Below are 18,115 nucleotides of genomic sequence, written 5' to 3' on the forward strand. Positions count from 1 at the left end.
TTACAGAAAACGTTTGACCTGTGTCATTGCCAACAAAGGGTATATAACAAAGTATTGAGAAACTTTTGTTATTGACCAAATACTTATTTTCCACCATAATTTGCAAATAAATTCATAAAAAATCCTACAATGTGATTTTCTGGAAAAAAAAATCTCATTTTGTCTGTCATAGTTGACGTGTACCTATGATGAAAATTACAGGCCTCTCTCATCTTTTTAAGTGGGAGAACTTGCACAATTGGTGGCTGACTAAATACTTTTTTTCTCCACTGTAAGTGATGGTCTGTCATGTCCTTAATAGGGAACAAAGTATGATGATACAAGCCATCATCTTCAGCAGTGCATTTGTTGTCAAAGATCTAATTGAACCAGAAGAGGCTGGTGGGAGGAGCTACAGGAGGATGGGCTCATTGTAAAGGCTGGAATTGAATAAATGGAACAGTATCAAACGCATCAAACATATGAAAACCACGTTTGACTCCGTTTCATTTATTCCATTCCAGCCATTACAATAGCCCATCCTCCTATAGCTCCTTCCACCACCCTCCTCTGAATTGAACATTGCCTCCACAGTACTACTATCAGAACACAATAAGAGTTAAATAAGAGTTAAAGTGTAACCCATTTCACCAGGAGGAAAATGTAAACAGGGGGAATCTTTTGTAGTGTTTGTAAGAGAACTGATCTCCCCACAGCAAAGGCAGGAAGTCCTCAGGGTGGTCTGGGTTTGGGGCTAGGACATAAGCCTGGAGAGAGGCACAACAGGACATATGAACATAAGTGGTGTAAGGGGATAGGATAGGATTGTAATCCAGATATTTTTCATGATTCTAGAAAGAGATGTTTCTTCACCTCACAAAATGGTCAGATTTTTTTATGGTTGTCTTGTAATTGTTGTTATTGTCTTGTCTGTATTTCATTTAATATACAGTATGTGTTTTTTTATTGTAAAAACAACTTTACCAACCATGTTCACATAAAAATACAACTGCTCTGCTCTCTATAAAACAAAGATAAAAACCCTCTGCCCTAATATAGTTGGTTTCTAGCATCTTGTCTAAAGGAGAGGATACCTACCCTCTGATTGTTCTCTGCTCTCTCATGGAGACTAGTCATTCCCCCTTCACTCCCACCTGCCTCGTCCCCTCCCTCCTCAACTAGGGAGCTGCAGGCTGCCAAAGTTGAACTCCTGACGGGAAGTGATGTCATTGGCAGACCTGCGCAGACTGGAGAAATGGCTGTCCTCTTCCTCCACAGACTCCCCCTTCTTGTTCTAGTGGATGAATTGCCAGATATGAATAAGAATAGAAACACATCAACTTTAACACAACTAAATGCCAAAATGTTTATCCATTTATGGTTCCTGCCTAAGATCAGGTTCTGCAGCTCTAATCTGAAGGGGCCACTCACCTCAATGCGTTTGGAATTGTGTATTATCGTGTCCTTAGATGGCACCATGCTGTCTGGTTTACGGAGGTTAAACTCCTGCAGGGAGTTTAACGTCCAGACATCTCCATTGCAACCTGGACCACCACCTCCCCCTCCACCTCTGATGGTCTGTGATGAATGGGAGGCATATATAATACACACATTACCACTACTAAAAATAGAATTATACACCTGTTGCACTGTGCATCTTCCCGGTATCGATCAATGTTATTACCTCCAAAAATGGGTGTGCGCGTTGTACCCCCGCTCCCATCTATCTCCTGTGTGTGTGTGTGGGGGTGTTTGTGTGTGTGTTGACTCACTGATTCTCCACCTCCATCTCCACTGGCTGTTGGCCGCTCTCAGGTGGGATGCCTCCTGAATCAGGCATCACCTCCAAACCCAACATCACTACAGAGGAGACAGTAACCATGCTAAACCATCCATCACATCACTAGGGTTTATAATAACAAATTATCAAAAACATATGTTTACTTTAGTAACTTATCTCCATGTGGTACTCACCCCATGGCCATAGGGTATTGAACAGAGCCCCACGGCCCCATCTCTTCTCCTCAGGGGAGATGCCTCTGAAAGACAGGAAAACAACTTTACATTTACCATGTGGTAAACAATGATGACACCAAGTGTACCAATCTCATTTGGAAGATTGATAAGCACTCACGTTCCACTGTGGTATTCGTATTCTCTCTTGCCCCTCAGGTTGAAGCTACCTGTAGTATCCATGTTTCTCTATCCTCCTCCTCTTCCCCCACCCTCCCTCGGACCCGTCCGTCAGAGTCTGCGTATTAGGCTGGCCTGTGGAGAACATCAGTGGGGGTAGAGTTATTCACTGTCTTACTGATGGTCCATATAATAAGACCTTTTTACAAGGCGATGAACAATAAAACGTTTGGCTTGAGCACGAAAGTGGTTGGTCCTGCGTTCCCCGAGGATGGCTCGCCTTGTGACCCTCTCAGCATTCTCTCACCCCTCAACTCTCATTCTGGACCGCTCCCCATCGGACAGAACGTTTACCACCTAATAAACATGGAAATTGAAATGGAATAGAGTCAAATAACTTGTTGTCCATGCATCTACAGATAGAGTGCCTTCAGAAAGTATTCACACCCCTTGAATTTTTCCAATTTTTTTTGTGTTACAGCCTGAATTATTAATGGATTAAGTTGAGGTTTTGTGTCATTGGCCTACACACAATACCCCATAATATCAAAGTTGAATTATGTTTTTTGAATTTTTTACAAATTAATTAAAAATGAAAAGCTGAAATGTCTTGAGTCAATAAGTATTCAAACCCTTTGTTATGGCAAACCTAAATAAGTTCAGGAGAAAAATGTGCTTAACAAGTCACATAATAAGTTGCATGGACTCACTCTGTGTGCAATAACAGAGTTTAACAAGATTTTAGAATGACTACCTCATCTCTGTACCCCACACATACAATTATCTGTATGGTCCCTCAGTCGAGCAGTGAATTTCAAAAACAGATTCAACCACAAAGACCTGGGAGGTTTTCCAATGCCTCGCAAAAAAGGGCATCTATTGGTAGATGGGTAAAATAAAAGCAGACATTGAATATCCATTTGAGCATAGTGAAGTTATTACACTTTGGATGGTGTATCAATACACCCAGTCACTACAAAGCTACAGACTTTCTTCCTAACTCAGTTGCCGGAGAGGAAGGAAACCGTTCAGTTATTTCACCATGAGGCCAATGGTGACTTTAAAACAATTACAGCGTTGAATGGTTGTGATAGGAGTAAACTGAGGATGGATCAGCAACATTGTAGTTACTCCACAATACTAACCTAAATGACAGAGTGAAAAGAAGGAAGCCTGTACAGGATAAAAAATATTCCAAAACATGGCACTAAAGTAAAACTGCAAAAAATGTGGCAAAGACAGGAACTTTATGTCCTGAATACATTTTGCATTTACGTCATTTAGCAGACGCTCTTATCCAGAGCGACTTACAGTTAGTGAGTGCATACATTTTCATACTGGCCCCCCGTGGGAAACGAACCCAAAACCCTGGTGTTGCAAGCGCCATGCTCTACCAACGGAGCTACAGGGGACATATACAAAGTGTTATGTTTGGGGCAAACACAACACAATACATCACTGAGTACCACTCTTCATATTTTCAAGCGTGGTGGTGGCTTCATCATGTTATAGGTATGCTTGTCATCGGCAAGGACTAGGGAGTTGTTTAGGATAAAAAGAAACGGAATAGGGCTAAGCACAGGCAAAATCCTAGAGGAACACCTGGTTCAGTCTGCTTTCCAAGAGACACTGGGAAACAATTTCACCTTTCAGCAGGACAATAACCTAAAACACAAGACGACATTGAATGTTCCAGGCCAAGTTACAGTTTTGACTTAAATCGGCTTGAAATTCTATGGCAAGACTTAAAAATGGCTGTCTAGCAATGATCAACAACTAAGTTGACAGAGCTTGAAGAATATTATAAAGAATAATGTTCAAATAGTGTACAATCCTGGTGTGCAAACCTCTGGTGTGCAAAAGATGACTCAGGGGTGTGAATACTTATGTAAATGAGATATTTCTGTATTTCATTTTCAATAGATTTGCTAGAATGTCTAAAACATATTTTCACTTTATCATGATGTGGTATTGTGTGTAGATGGGTGAGAAAAAAAATAGATTTAATCCATTTTTAATTCAGGCTGTAACACAACAAAATGTAGAATAAGTCAAGGGGTATGAATACTTTCTGAAGGCACTGTAAATGCATCTACTGTAAATGTGCCTTCTCAAATGGCTTATCATGTTTTTATGCACCACTTTGACATTCGGTCCTCTGCTGAACTAGTCAGGCGTGTCACAATCACACCTGTATCTGTTTCCTCATTGGGGGGAATTTGTCCTACAATTTTTTGTGCAAGTATCAAACACACACAAAACTCTCCATGACAGAAACATATTTTATGGCATCACAGTACATTCAAAACTCCCAATGGGCTGTCACTGATGGCCATTCTGAGCCGTCTAGAACTATGACTATAACCTCATAAGAGTAAGACTATACTGAAATCTCTTGAGCTTCCACTGTTCTACTCATAGTTTGAAACTGCAAGTGAAACAGAGTCGAAGCTCACGAGTTCAGGGTGGCCATGTGAGGCTACTATGACTATGAATTTGAGAGCGGTAAACATTTATCCAACCTCATCCTTCAGCATTATGTGTCAGGGCTACCGCTATGTATATACAGTTGAAGTCAGAAGTTTACATACACCTTAGCCAAATACATTTAAACTCAGTTTTTCACAATTCCTGACATTGAATCCTAGTGGAAATTCCCTGTCTTAGGTCAGTTAGGATCACCACTTTATTTTAAGAATGTGAAATGTCAGAATAATAGTAGAGAGAATGATTTATGTCAGCTTTTATTTATTTAATCACATTCCCAATGGGTCAATTAGTATTTGGTAGCATTGCCTTTAAATTGTTTAACTTGGGTCAAACGTTTCGGGTAGTCTTCCACAAGCTTCCCACAAGAAGTTGGGTGAATTCTGGGCCATTCCTCCTGACAGAGCTGGTGTAACTGAGTCAGGTTTGTAGGCCTCCTTGCTTGCACACGCCTTTTCAGTTCTGCCAACTAAATTTCTATAGGATTGAGGTCAGGGCTTTGTGATGGCCACTCCAATACCTTGACTTTGTTGTCCTTAAGCCATTTTGCCACAACTTTGGAAGTATGCTTGGGGTCATTGTCCATTTGGAAGACCCATTTGCGACCAAGCTTTAACTTCCTGACTTGAGATGTTGCTTCAATATATCCACATAATTTTCCTTCCTCATGATGCCATCTATTTTGTGAAGTGCACCAGTCCCTCCTGCAGCAAAGCACCCCCACAGCATGATGCTGCCACCCCCGTGCTTCACGGTTGGGATGGTGTTCTTCGGCTTGCAAGCGTTCTCCTTTTTCCTCCAAACATAACGATGGTCATTATGGACAAACAGTTCTATTTTTGTTTCATCAGACCAGAGGACATTTCTCCAAAAAGTACGATCTTTGTACCCATGTGCAGTTGAAAACCGTAGTCTGTCTTTTTTATGGCGGTTTTGGAGCAGTGGCTTCTTCCTTGCTGAGTGGCCTTTCAGGTTATGTCGATATAGGACTTGTTTTACTGTGGATATAGATACTTTTGTACCTGTTTCCTCCAGCATCTTCACAAGGTCCTTTGCTGTTGTTCTGGGATTTATTTGCACTTTTCGCACCAATGTACGTTCAACTCTAGGAGACAGAACGCGTCTCCTTCCTGAGCGGTATGACGGCTGCATGGTCCCATGGTGTTTATACTTGCGTACTATTGTTTGTACAGATGAACTTGGTACCTTCAGGCATTTGGAAATTGCTCCCAAGGATGAACCAGACTTGTGGAGGTCTACAATTATTTTTCTGAGGTCTTGGCTGATTTCTTTTGATTTTCCCATGATGTCGAGCAAAGAGGCACTGAGTTTGAAGGTAGGCCTTGAAATACATCCACAGGTACACCTCCAATTACCTCAAATGATGTCAATTAGCCTATCAGAAGCTTCTAAAGCTATGACATCATTTTCTGGAATTTTCCAAGCTGTTTAATGGCACAGTCAACTTAGTGTATGTAAACTTCTGACCCACTGGAATTGTGACAGAGTGAATTATAAGTGTGACTTGTGTCATGCACAAAGTAAATGTCCTAACCGACTTGCCAAAACTATAGTTTGTTAACAAGAAATGTGTGGAGTGGTTGAAAAACAAGTTTTAATGACTCCAACCTAAGTGTATGTAAACTTCCGGCTTTAACTGTATTAGGACTAAGGAGTGCACCATTAAGTTGAAACAATATTATGTTACACAATATCAGATGCATAACTTACTGTACTGCAATGCTTCAGAGACACCATTCCTCTTTTCACAGCATTCCTTGCTGATGGATCCCTAACATTTCCCCCTGTCTTGTCTTATTAGCCAATGGTGTACAGTTAGGATTTTAGACCCTTCTTACTATTTCTTGTTATGCTTACCTTTTTTGGACTAATTGAACTTTTCAATTGCTTCCAAATTGCAATCACTATAGTCCCATGTAAACCAATTAGCCTGGCAATTAGCCTGGCAAGAATGTTCATATGTAAATATTTCAATTAATAATTGTGACGCTGAATTTTGAAAGGAGGCTGTCAGATAGTTTCATGACACTTACTTGTGTACTTGTGTTTCATGACACTTACTTGAACCAGCAAAGGAACACTGCAGACTGTGGGACGACTGATTTGATTGCCTTTATTTCTTTCATGTCACAGTCAACCATAACACATCTATAAGACAAAAACAAAAACATTTGTGAAACAAAGTAGTACATCCAATCATTGATTGAATAAAGACTACAATTAAGGTCAGTTAGCAGTCTTGACCCCATTCATATTGATAGACATACAATTTGCTCATGAAACAACCAACAAGGCAGCATCCTGACTTATGAGCCTCTGAGGCTGCTATTGAATCTGATCAGCTTGGCAGGAATAGAGCTCACCCACTGGATCATATGCATCAGCCTATAAGACACTTTGACTGCTAATATGCCTGTGAGGAGCTTTGTTCATGAAATAGCCTACAAGGCAGCATCCTGACTTATCAGCCTCTAAGGCTGCTATTGAATCTGATCAAGCTCTGAGGCTGAAAGCTAATCTGATCAGCCTGTAAATGTAAATATTATCCATAAAACATGTAGTGTCCCTTATAATTATACATATATCAGTTATCCAAGCTAACAACCAGCATAGATAACTAGCTAGCTTGCTAGCTAGCTAATAATACTACATAGCTAACTACAGTACCAGTCAAAAGTTTGGACACACCTACTCATTCAAGGGTTTTTCTTTATTTTTACTATTTTCTACATTGTAGAATAATAGTGAAGACATCAATACTATGAAATAACACATATGGAATCATGTAGTAACCAAAAAATTGTTAAACAAATCAAAATATATTTTATATTTGAGATTCTTCAAAGTAGCCACCCTTTGCCTTGATGACAGCTTTGCACACTCTTGGCATGCTAAGCAGCCCTTCTAGCAAGCTATCTAACAAACACAAAAAGATTGCTTATCTACAACAAATCAATCTGATTTAATATCAGTGATATATCAGTATAAAGTTGCTTTAATTTTGAAAGTTCCTGGCTATATTAACTTTTTTCCTTTAGGCTTCAGCTTTCTGGCTCTGTTTGTGTGTGGCTTAATGGCTAGTTGTTCCTTGCATGTGATTGACTCTGGTCTTGGGGGCGGCATGCAGCCTGGAAGACAGAGCTGCCTGTCAGGCTCTGTTCGTGGCTTAAACGCCCCACGAGCGAAGTGACTGTTGCTGTCCTGGTGCTGAACTTCCGAATTCCGATTGCGTTGCTGTCCACTTCAGTGGTGCTGAATCGCATCTATTAGGTAGTTTGTTTATTATTTAACATCGGCGATTGACAATACTTGTTGTGAGGCATCAAAAATTCCCAACAACGCAAATACTTACAATAGATAAATGCTGCATTGGTGTAGGACCTAGGCTACTGTAGAAATGTGACCCCAGACGATGACTTGAGGACCTCTGTTATTGAATCCCAAAAGATAAAAGTGAGCTAGCCTACTGTAACCCTATGATGTCATTGACAGTATTGTCCCAGGTTGGGTGGCAGGTGTAAACAAGTGTCACATTGAGAGGCAATATAGTGTGTCTTTACTTGACTTTGAAGCATAAACCTCCTGAGGTGCAAAAAGTATATCAGTAAACTCCCCATGACTTTGAAAGGCTTCGTAGGACCCGCTGTCTCCCTCTCTCAAGAGGCTAACCTAGGTTACTGGCTATTAGCTTTGCGCGCAACTGTATTACATTTACGTCATTTAGCAGACGCTCTTATCCAGAGCGACTTACAAACTGTATGGTTTCCCCATTCATGAGGTGGGAGTGATTTCAGGAAGTGCATTTGGCCATTGTGCCACCAATGAATATTTCACGACTCTCATATGGCTATTGCGCGTGTTTCTAAAATAACCCATCATCAGCATTACCCCGTCTTCCCCCTTCATCCCAGCACATGGTTACAGTCAAGTAGGCTATATAAGTCAGGCGCCACGGATAGTGTAGTTAGAACTAGGCACACATGCACATCAGACGGCCAAGGTTTGCTGCTATTGCAGCAGGAGCAATAGGAATAGTCACGGGTCCGCTGTTAGTAAAGGGGAGGAATGGCTTGAAATGAAACAAAAAAAAGCAACGACATGATAAGTATCTGACAGTTCTTGTTGCAAATTGCTGCAGTGCTCTTTTTATAGGTGTAGTGTATTCTCATACGGATTGACTAAACTGGGCAACGGAGCCTCATGTCACATGTGCTTCATAGGAAGAAACTGGGCATCTGCAAGCTGGATCTGGAGGAGGATGCTGCGGCAAATGATACACAGAGGGCTCAAAGCTTCTTTCTACTGGCTGGGCTTATTTGTTAGTAGGCATCCGGTTTTTTTCCTCACCGTTCCTGCAGTCTTAACCATCATTTTTGGATCTACCGTGCTGAGCAGATTCAAGCCCGAAACGGACATCGAGATACTGGTTGCCCCGACCCACAGCTTTGCTAAAGTAGAGCGGAGTCTTGCGAACAGCCTTTTCCCCATCGACCAGTCAAAAAACAAGCTGTATTCCGACCTGCACACTCCCGGCAGATATGGCAGACTGATTCTGCTGGCCAAATCTGGGGGAAATATACTGGAGCTAGCCGACCAGGTCCTGCAGGTTCACAAGCAGGTGCTGGATTTGCGGGTTAATTACAAGGGATTCAATTACACTTTCGCTCATCTCTGTGTCCTGAGCCATCGGGATAAGCGATGCCTCTTGGATGATATAATTACGATATTCGAAGATATCCGCTTAGCCATTCTATCAAATCACACTTTTTCAAAGGTGCCCGTGACCTATCCAAATACAACATTAAAGGTAAGACGGCGAGGATTTTGTTTTATAACACGATAGTCTACAACGTTTCTGCCGGCCGCGGGCATCAATTACCGATTTGAGTATCGTATGTGGCAGTTACCCTTAAAGAGAACATGACCGACGTACTTTGCTACCCCAAACACCGAATGACCTGGATTAGCAGTGGGACAATGTATCTGCAATGAGACCATAACCTACTGTCTGAAGACTGCATTCATTTCTCAATGAGCAGTGGTTGTATTCGCTCAGCCTATTATGTAGGCTGCAGATTTCTTCATATATCAGGCAGGCAACGCAAGGAAATACTCAGAATGGATTGAACAGCCGGTGTAGGCTAGTTATTAGCTGCAGGTTGTGAATTGGCTGCATAGCCTTGCACTGCTCCAATATAGAGGGAATGTTCCCCTTCCTATTCTGATGCAGTGTAGTTCTCCCTCTCCTGCACATATAGAATAACATAGCTGATAGACTAGTATGGATCCTGCATCCTCTCATCACCTGTAAGATGTTGCTATGCCTCCTAAGTGTGTGCTGTGGTTGCAGCCCTCTGCAGATGTATAGCTAGGCTGCTAGGCTACCTCTGCTCATGTCATTTTAGACAGTAGGCTATAAATTAGGTTCATGTTTTAATCAGATGTTACACAATTACAACAGGTAGCCTAATTTTACAACAGGTGACCAGATCTGTTGATATTACCATGACACATTGAGCACATGTGATGAATGAGTGTAGAAAGTAGAATATTCTGTATGATCTGCCTTGAGGAAGACTCACTATAGTGGGTCGTTACTGAGTTGAAAACGGTTCTGTACTAAGTTAGGCCTATGCTTCACAGAGAATCTTAAATTGCAAGGCATATATCTAGCTAGTGTTGTATATCCTCCAATAAGAACATATCTTGTGTCAGATAGCTAATCCTCCCGCACCAGGCCTAGCTGTGAGTAATGCACTGGGGCCTGCTCTGTTCATTCATCCTGGGCTGTCCCTAAATCACTTCTAGATAGCACATCCTACCACTGTTCATTACTCTACATCCAAGGCCACTGTGTTCACTCACTCCGATTGCAGGCAGTTGCTTTATACCCTTTGACTCTGGCCCTTGCGCCCCTTGACGCCAAGCCCTCCCGCCTCATGCGGGAAAAGAAGTTCCCGCTTTAAGGTTAGAATAAACGGACCTTCTTTTACACCCCTCTTGGCAGATACTTCTACAGCGCCGTTCGTCGTGTTGTGTCGCCTGCATCATTGATATTCTCTGTCTGTTTGTGCAGATTGTCTTGACACATTTTTTTGCTTTTCATTCAGTGCTTTGATGTCAGCTGGCAGCTTTCTTCATGTGTTTACAGCACTGTACTACTAATGTTAAATCCCTGGATGGTATGTCAGAATTTCATGGCTTCTGCTTAAATGAGGAGTCCTTGTGGTGAATGTTCTACTATGAATGTTCAAGCCCATTGTTACTGAATATATCAATTTACATGATAATAGGGAAGGAATGGTAATAATATCATGCAATTCCATATTCTGCTAACAGTGCAAGTGATATGTAATTACATTATCCCATGGAATCCTTCATTTGCTGACATTACAGTTGTACAATCAACATAAAACATTGCATTGAAGAGATCCAGGATTGGCTGTACAGTACAGCAGGCTACAGTACAGTGCAGTAGCTACAAACATTGATCAAATCAGACCAGCTAGGGCCCTTGTCTGAAATGAACAAACAAGGCTTCATTAAATTTGCATAATTTCACTATTGGCTGACAAGTTAACTGTTCATCCACTTGTCTAGGAGATCCATCTTCTCTGGAGGGCAGTCAAGTGTTGTCATATATCTCATCTCCACATATCAGTCACCTTCTGGGGGAATTAATGTCACTGCATCCCTATACTAGTGGAGCTCCGATCTGATAGGATACCTACAATATACCTGTCTGAAAACAACTAGGCAGACAGTGATTGGTTTAATGCATTTTTTATTCAACAGTGTTTTAGTGATCATACACTACAGTGCATGTGGTCTGATTCTTTAGTAGCCGTAGTAATGGGATATTCTCAAGCATGAATCCAAGATACACAGTTCAATTTACTATAGTAGAAATAATGGGAATAGCTTGCCATAGCACACATTTACTATTGCTTGGCAAATATGATATAGCATTTATCTTAACGTAAAATGTATCAAATATGGGAATTCATGCATATTGCAATGGTTGATTGTCGGGTCACAGTGTTCAAATCATTTACAAGATATAACCATAATCCACAATAAACTACAAATTACAACCGTTGCTAATATCAGGTAACAGTAACCAAACAGCATATCTCCAGCTATGCTCTGTAGGGACTTGAGATCCCTCTCTCAATGTGTCTGATAGTAACCTGTCTGCTGTGCTCCCTCCCCCAGGACGGTCGTGTATCCTTCATCGGCCACCAGCTGGGTGGAGTGGCCTTCTCGCCCAACAGCCGAGACCAGCAGGTGAAGTTTGCTCGGGCCGTCCAGATCACCTACTACCTCCGCAACCATGGCCCCGTGGTGCAGGACGTCATCGCAGAGAAGTGGGAGAATGCCTTCTGCACCCTCATCACACACCTGTCCACGCTCAGCGAGGACCTGCACATCCAGTCTCTCACCTCCTTCAGCCTGTGGAGGGACTTCCACCAGACGGGCGTGCTGGCTAAAGGGGAGGTGCTGGTCAGCCTAGTGCTCCTTCTGCTGGCGGCCACCATCTCCAGCTCCATGAGGGACTGCCTGAGGGGAAAGCCCTTCCTGGGTCTGCTGGGCGTGCTCACCATAGCCATCGCCAACGTGACCTCCGCTGGCATCTTCTTCATCTCCGACGGGAAGTTTAACTCCACGCTGCTGGGGATCCCATTCTTCTCCATGGGTGAGTGTGGAGCTGCTTAGCCTTATCAGCGGCGGCCATGTTGCCAATTGGGGAGGGGATTAGGGTAATTGGCTGCTGTGGGCTTCCTCAAAGAGGGGCGCCCCGTCCTACGCTGATTGTTTTCGGTTTGTTGTGGCAGTGTGTTGGAAATGTGCAAGTGTGTGTGTGCCTGCATATGTGTATGTCTTACAGCACGTCCTTCAGGACAGTACAACAATGCTTGATATTTCCCAAATAATCAGAAAGCTTCTCATGGACACCATCTTCAGCACCTAGCACTCCGTACAATCACTGCTATCATCCTCAGAGTTTCATCAGTACCTAGGCATTCAATTGTCAATCAATGTATTACGTTTTAATCAATATTCTTATTATTTCTGGCCAACACACAAAATACATACCTAGGGAAGCATGCCATGGGAGAAGGGAAACGGTATCAGTGGTTATGGGCAACCTTGCCATAAACATACCCACAATCCATTGTCATCACTTTGGTCTAGGCCACGGTCGCCACACCCGTCCTCCCAAGGCATGCCAGCCTACACATAGTAGGGGGATCCCCTGAATGAAACAGACAAGCATTTATACATTGGGCTAGGCCCTTAATTACAATGAGGCAAACCTGGGACTTGCAGAGAGGAAAATACGTTCAAGAACAACACATTTCAACAGTTCCAATCCGTTACATCTACAAACATCACCACCATAATTGTCCCATTGTCGGTGGAGGATATGAACGTTTCCCGGCAGAGTTGTCCTCTAATTTCTACTCAAACCATTCTAAGCCACAGTATCACAAGGAGATCTCCTGAGTATGTGGCTTACTGCCCTATAACCTATTTTCCCAGTCTGAAAGGTTCAGAGGTCAGTCAAGCCCTGGAGGCTGAGACTACTCTAGTGTGAAGTAAATCAAGTTTAAGTAAGAAGCAGGAACAGGAGGCAAAGGCATCTTGGTGACCTCGGTTGTGGCTCACCAGGGAAAAGGAGGAGGAGAGACAGAGTCAGGGAGGAATGGAGGAGAACGAACATAGGCAGGGAGGAACATAAATACATGTGACAGGTCCTCAGAGACAACAGATGTCCACCACCCACCTCCTGGGATGACACTGTAGTGTAAAGACTGTACTTGAGTCCATCCTGTAGTTATCCTCAAAATGAATGAAACATAATTATCACCAAATTATATTTTATTTCTGTAATATTAAATCATCTGACAAATCATACTTGAACCAATTTCACTTTCAGACTTCAACTATTCAACAATACTTTTTTGGACTGGGATAAAATCTGCAGGTGGGCAGTTAACTCTCACCATGTCAGTGGACAACCGTAAGATGAGACAGCCGGACAGAGTCTTAACACAGTGAACCTTTTCATGTCTTTCCCCAACTATGTATATCTGGGATGTCATCTTAGTGAAGCCAATTACTGTAGCGCTGAGCTTGTCAGTTCTCCTCTCCCTGGGTAGCTGGAGGAAAACAGGAAGAGAGAGGGCTTTGTGCCAGGACTAATGAAACATACATGACACAGACACATTGGCAGGACACTGCCTGCCATTCTCTCTCTCTGCTCCAAATGAGCTGTGGATATCGACCTCGCCTACTGTATACTCTACCCCTCTCACACACTATGTACTTTACAGCACTGTAAATGAGTACTTACTTTCTGCAGTTCTTCTAATGATTCCTCTGTGTTGGAAAATATGGAATTCTTTATCCTAGAAAGAGTTGACTCACACTCCAAGAACATAAATCATGTCAAGAAATTGTTTTTAATGGACCAAATTAAAATGTGCTGACGCTTTGTGTTTGCAAAACATAATGGTTCTTCAGGCAGGCACAGTGGCCTTCGTGGGAGTTTCACTCTATTTCAAAGTGATTTCTCCTGTTTCGTGACTACTGAACACCACCCTGGAAAAACTGGGCCTTAGTAAAAGCCTATACCTAGTACTTGTATCTAGGGCCGTTACGGTGACTGTATAACCGCCACACTGGCAGCCACGAGTCATGACCGCAGTCAAATTCCATGTGACCGTTTAGTCACGATAACTAGGCTTTTCCAAGCTCTGATGCTGCTGATGGTCATTAGTAGCCTACCAAACTTGATAACTGCCTGGTACTCAGCACTCTGTTGTTCCTCTAATCACTCTGACGTCAATGCAAATGTTTTCGAAAATCAAATCAAACACTTAATGAGAGCCAATGAGCTCATGTTGTGCAACATTTCTATAGGCTATGCAATTGCATAAGAAAACAGAGGTTTGATGGCCTCTATTAAAAAGAGGATCCCATCAGCTTTCTATAGGCTTTGCCTACTATATTTATTGATCAACTCAATTATTAAGCACAGTGCTTCGCTTTACAACAGGAATATAGCCTACCTGGATGGCATGAAAATGATCCACGGGAAAAGCGCCTACATTTCGTTATTTAAGTGCATAGATGTATTTTTTTTCCAATGCCCCTGTTCCGAGACAGGTGCATGATAATGGTCCATTCTAAATCAAAACTAATTTCACACATACAGTAGCAGTCAAAAGTTTGGACACACCTACTAATTCAATGGTTTTTCTTTATTTTTACTATTTTCTACATTGTAGAATAATAGTGAAGACATCAAAAATATGAAATAACACATATGGAATACTGTAGTAACCAAAAACGTGTTAAACAAATCAAAATATTTTTTAGATTTTAGATTATTCAAAGTAGCCACCCTTTTCCTTGATGACAGCTTTGCACACTCATGGCATTCTCTCAACCAGATTCATGAGGAATGCTTTTTCAACAGCCTTGAAGGAGTTCCCACATGTGCTGAGCACTTGTTGGCTGCTTTTCCTTCACTCTGCGGTCCAACATCTCAATTGGGTTGAGTTTGGGTGATTGTGGAGGCCAGGTCATCTGATGCAGCACTCCATCACTATCCTTGGTCAAAAAGCCCTTACACAGCCTGGAGGTCTGTTTTGGGTCATTGTCCTGTTGAAAAACAAATGATAGTACCACTAAGTGCAAACCAGATGGGATGTCGTATCGCTGCAGAATGCTGTGGTTGCCATGCTGGTTAAGTGTGCCTTGAATTCTAAATAAATCACAGACAGTGTCACCAGCAAAGCACACCCACACCATCACACCTCCTCCTCCATGCTTCACGGTGGGAACCACACATGCGGAGATCATCCGTTCACCTACTCTGCGTCTCACAAAGACACGACGGTTGGAACCAAAAATCTCACATTTGGACTCATCAGACCAAAGGACAGATTTCCACCGGTCTAATGTCCATTGCTCGTGTTTCTTGATCCAAGCAAGTCTCTTCTTATTATTGGTGTCCTTTAGTAGTGGTTTCTTTGCAGCAATTCGACCATGAAGGCTTGATTCACGCAGTCTCCTCTGAACAGTTGATGTTGAGATGTGTCTGTTACTTGAACTCTGTGAAGCATTTATTTGGGCTGCAATCTGAGGTGCAGTTAACTCTGATGAACTTATCCTCTGCAGCAGAGGTACCTCTGGGTCTTCCTTTCCTGTGGCGGTCCTCATGAGAGCCAGTTTCATCATAGCGCTTGATGGTTTTTGCGACTGCACTTGACGAAACTTTCAAAGTTCTTGAAATTTTCCGTATTGACTGACCTTCATGTCTTAAAGTAATGATGAATTGTCGTTTCTCTTTGATTATTTGAGCTGTTCTTGCCAAAATATGGACTTGGTCTTTTATCAAATAGGGCTATTTTCTGTATACCACCCTACCTTGTCACAATACAACTGATTGGCTCAAACGCATTAAGAAGGAAAGAAATTACACAAATTAACTTTTAACAAGGCACACCTGTTAATTGAAATGCATTCCAGGTGACTACCTCATGAAGCTGGTTGAGAGAATGCCAAGAGTGTGCAAAGCTGTCATCAAGGCAAAGGGTGGTTACTTTGAAGAATCTCAAATATAAAATATATTTTTGATTTGTTTAACACTCTTTTGGTTACTACATGATTCCATATATGTTATTTCATAGTTTTGATGTCTTCACTATTATTCTACAAATAAAGAAGAACCCTTGAATGAGTAGGTGTGTCCAAACTTTTGACTGGTACTGTATATTATTTAGTATAGACAACATTCAATTAAGAATAGTCTGATGGGTAACAATATTAGCCTAGAACTTGTGAAATATGTATTAGCACTTGTGAATGATAACCTTTGTGTGCAGTAAGGCAAGAAAGAGCGCATGCCTTTTTTTTCAACTTTTTCTAATCGTATTTGCACACCTCATATACCCTAGCCCATAGACCTATATGTTTTGATAAGGTTTGTATCACAACTAAAGTGGCCAAATAACTTCTTGAAATTAAGCACATTAATCTGCTTTACAACCGGTGTAGAGCCTAACTGGCATACATAGGAGACGCGTGAGTTTCAAGTTTGGGGAAGATAATTTTCACCATAAAAATGCACCAAAGCATTAAATGTGTAATCGCATTTGTTTTCCCGCTATTTGATCGCATTTTGGAACATTTGTGCTTATTGCCTGCTGCCATGTGTGCATTGCTGCGCTTACAATGTGAAGAAATAGCCTAATAGTATATCAACATTTTAAGCTAAACTTTCTGATCTGTTGCATCAGCCTCATTGCTTTTAAAAGGTTTTTGATGCGAGTGGTTGTATTAATTTGGGATCTATCGCATATCACAACTGTTCCAGCCTACGTTTGGAATATTTACTTCTTGCACAGAAGGAAAAGTTGACCAATAGAATAGGTCAACCTTTGTACTATAGGGGATAGTAGATTGACATAGGCTAGTGCTTTTGCTGTTCGTTAGACCTACTCATCTTGTTGGCTGACGAAAAGTAGGCAAAATGTGGACAGTTCTTCTAATATCTTCAATATGCACCTCGGAATTCGATAAGAGGGACACGCGCAGTTGCATCCCTGATGTGTCTGTCTTCACTTGTAGCCTATTTCTTAGCTGTGAGAAGGACCCGATCACGTGATGGGCATTGGCTAATAAGAATTTAGATATCTGAGAGAGCCATGTGAGTGAGAGGTGCTTCAGAGCACAGCAGCCGGCAGAAGGGAATTATAATTATTATATTCAGCTCAAGGGCACAACGGCCACCTTGGCCGCAAAAGACATGGATTTTTTATGGGGCATTACGCCACACAAGGGGCATGCCGCTGGGAAACTCGAGGCCTAGTGAGAATATTATCAAGTGCTTGTCAAATTGTGAATGAAAGTCTGATGAAGTGTGTGCAGCCTGCACAAGAAACAAATCAGAACTCATGCCTTTCGTGCAACTTTTTTCAAATCATCATTAGAGTCGCATCATGCAGCCTTAGAATGTATTAAATATCAAAACATGTAGCCCAACATTTGTATCACAACTAAAGTTGCATAAATAACTTTAAATTAAGCATATAGGAGGACCTGTTTCTTTGTTAACCGCTCAACACAGAATAGCCACATGTAGGCACTTCCTTGGAAATCGTTTGGAGAAAATATACTTTCTATTTTATTCATGTTCAATTGAATTGTTCATCCTATAAAATAAAACAAAATTATGCCACGGAATTCAAAGCAAATCTTGTCTGCTAAATGAACTAGTGTAGCCCACAGCCATATGGCATCGCCAGATCAGGGCCTAACGTAAGGACAACTCAGAGTATGCTATTCTGTTCTTCTGAAATAGAACGTAAACATAATTGTTTTTATCAAAATGCATTTTTTGGCAGAAATGCCTTCTGGAACAAGTGAACGTTCATGTGCCTTAGTAACAAACTTGTATTCCATCCATAAATACGAATACAAT

The 18,115-nt window shown here is 41.8% G+C and overlaps 1 protein-coding gene across 1 annotated transcript in view; it reads left to right on the forward strand.

Annotated features, from left to right (window-relative positions):
• Positions 1 to 8,827: 8,827 nt before the first annotated feature.
• The window catches only part of ptchd4 (patched domain containing 4), a gene marked incomplete at both ends in the record, with an annotated part of 45,938 nt that continues 36,650 nt past the window's right edge, over positions 8,828 to 18,115 (forward strand). The window contains 2 exons of the mRNA XM_084151433.1: positions 8,828 to 9,427; positions 11,836 to 12,316. Coding sequence (XP_084007559.1) covers positions 8,828 to 9,427; positions 11,836 to 12,316 — 1,081 coding nt within the window. The remainder of the gene's footprint in view (positions 9,428 to 11,835; positions 12,317 to 18,115) is intronic.

Source organism: Coregonus lavaretus (assembly GCF_964263955.1).
Source record: "Coregonus lavaretus genome assembly, chromosome: 33".
Taxonomy (NCBI): domain Eukaryota; kingdom Metazoa; phylum Chordata; class Actinopteri; order Salmoniformes; family Salmonidae; genus Coregonus; species Coregonus lavaretus.